At 45.7% G+C, this 2,196-nt stretch overlaps 1 protein-coding gene and 1 pseudogene across 2 annotated transcripts; both read left to right on the top strand.

Annotated features, from left to right (window-relative positions):
• TEOVI_000684200:pseudogene lies at positions 1–599 on the top strand (annotated as a pseudogene). Its single transcript is given in 2 exon segments — positions 1–450; positions 453–599. Coding segments are annotated over 2 exon segments (597 nt in total).
• Positions 600–776: 177 nt separating this feature from the next.
• On the top strand, positions 777–1,271 carry TEOVI_000684100 (uncharacterized protein; the record flags this gene model as incomplete). Its single annotated transcript, XM_067223214.1, has 1 exon — positions 777–1,271. One exon carries the CDS (start codon positions 777–779, stop codon positions 1,269–1,271), a length of 495 nt encoding a protein of 164 aa, XP_067079315.1.
• Between the last annotated feature and the right edge of the window lie 925 nt (positions 1,272–2,196).

The following is a 2,196-nucleotide window of genomic DNA, read 5'->3' as shown; positions in this document are numbered from 1 at the left end:
AAAACATATTTGTGGTTCAAATTTGCAGTTGAAATATTCAAATCATCTACTCCATATATAATGAAAGCAGATGATGACATATTTATGAGGGTGCCATTACACTTGCAATACCTTGAAATATTACCAAGAGAGAAATTAAATATTGGCAGAGCATTGGGACATGTTGACGACATCATTTGGAGGCTGAGATGGCATGTTGTTGGGTATGCTAACACAATTTCAAGAGATATCGTAAAAGAAATAGTTGACTATTCGGGAATTCACAAACTGTTAGCCAGCAGGGTCAGTTTTCGGAACTTTGAAAAATACATAGATTATGGCGCACTTAACGAGGATATTATGATTGAAGAAGTTATAGGGAATAAAATAAAAATTGAGGGTTTATTAACTGTGGATATTCAAGATTGTCATTATGTGATTAATGTGCAAAGGCCCCTGCATACATTCGTAACAGTAATCCCAATCTTATTGTTTTCCACCACGTTAGCGACAATTACTATGCAGTTCTGTGGAATGGGCTAAGAAATTGTGTGTCATGCAAGGCACAAGCGGCGAAACTTGTTGCACTCAACAGCAGTTGGCACGTTTATAAATGTTGATAATGGAGTTACATGTTTTACAATGACTTTGGCTATGATCTCCCTGCACGCAGGGAAAACAAACCAACATCAGAAAAAGCACAGAAACCAGTAAACGATATGCTTTTTATCCCCCCAAATTTATAACAACATAAAGAGTACTTCTCTCCATTTCAAAACACTACACAAGCTGCTAATATGCTTTGGCAGTGCGCATTCCTCATAGCATTGGCAAGCAACCTGCCCGGCCCAGTGGAACAAGCACAAGCAACGATCACGGCACTAAACCGCAAGGAGTTCGACGCGCTTTGCGAAACTGAAGGTTTGCTGCGTAAACTTTACAATGTAGACGACCCGACAGGCCGACTAACGAAAATAACGAGCGTACACGCGTCGGAACAAGAAACTGTTCAACGTTTTTTTGCCATAATAAACGGCACAGACGTAGGATATAAAGAGATAAAGGACGCCGAATGGAAGAAAGACCACCCTAGAGCCGGGGATGTGGGCCAACATAAAAAACTCGAAGCACTGCTGAGACCAATTCTAAACACAAACGCAACGATTCAATTCGACTACGCAGCGAGGAAAGCAGCACGCCAGACAGCTCTTGAAACTAGCCGACAAAACATGTTCAAGGCATTTTACCTGAAAGCAGACGACGCCGCAAAAACAGCGGCAATAGTAAGCTGACAAGCGAGCAATGGAGATTACGATGGAACCTTTCCTAGTGTAAGCAACTACGAAGCGGTCTGCAATACAATAGCAGTCAACAACGCCTGCGGCGCCCGGGCTCTCGTCTGCATATGCGGAGAAGCGACAGGAACGAGGACAGACAAATCGTGTACACACGAAACCATGTACCTAAGCGGAGGAAGCAACCTAAACAGCGCGCAAAATGCAGCAACCCGACTGAAAGCAATTCTAGCAAAGTGTCCGCCAACTCAGAATCGCAAAACAATCACACACCGAGAAATACAAAGCGCCGCAGCAAAATTTGCCAACCTTATAGGTAACAACATTTACGGAGTGGGAGCCGCAACAAACAACGCGGCGCCAGATTCAACAGCCTGGATCCTTGGCGGAGCCAATGGTCAGGCGACCGCAGCGGAAAAATGCGACGGCAGTTCAGTGGACCCGGCAGCCGCCGCGGCCCACGGATTATGCGTCAACTACAAAACTGCGGACGACAAAACTAACATCATCCCGTGGCTACAACATGTGACGACCGCCAGCGCCAACCTTGCAGAACTAGAAGCAGAAGAAAGTGGCATGGCAACAGCAGCAGCGGCCGTTAAAACCTTAGGAAAACAACTCGAAGCGGCCTATACGCTCAACAAACACTTGCAGCCGACAACAGCGCCACGGACAGCACCACCGACACCGGCGGCAACCCATACTCAGTGCACAAAGCCAACAAACAAAACAGCAGAGGGATGTGCGGCTGCCGGTTGCGACTATGATGACAGTAAGACCGAATGCAAACCCAAAGCAGGAACAAAAGCCACAGCAGCAACAGCAGTAAATTTCTCTAGCCATGCAACCAAGGAGATATGCAAAGGACTCCAAGGAACTCCAGCCCAGGCAAAAAATCTATTTGCGGTTGAATTGAATTTTT

The sequence above is a fragment of the Trypanosoma equiperdum genome (genome assembly GCF_001457755.1).
Source record: "Trypanosoma equiperdum strain OVI genome assembly, contig: ctg_1797, whole genome shotgun sequence".
Lineage (NCBI taxonomy): Eukaryota > Euglenozoa > Kinetoplastea > Trypanosomatida > Trypanosomatidae > Trypanosoma > Trypanosoma equiperdum.
Note: the sequence above shows the minus strand (reverse complement) of the source record. Positions and strands in the feature narration are given on the sequence as shown.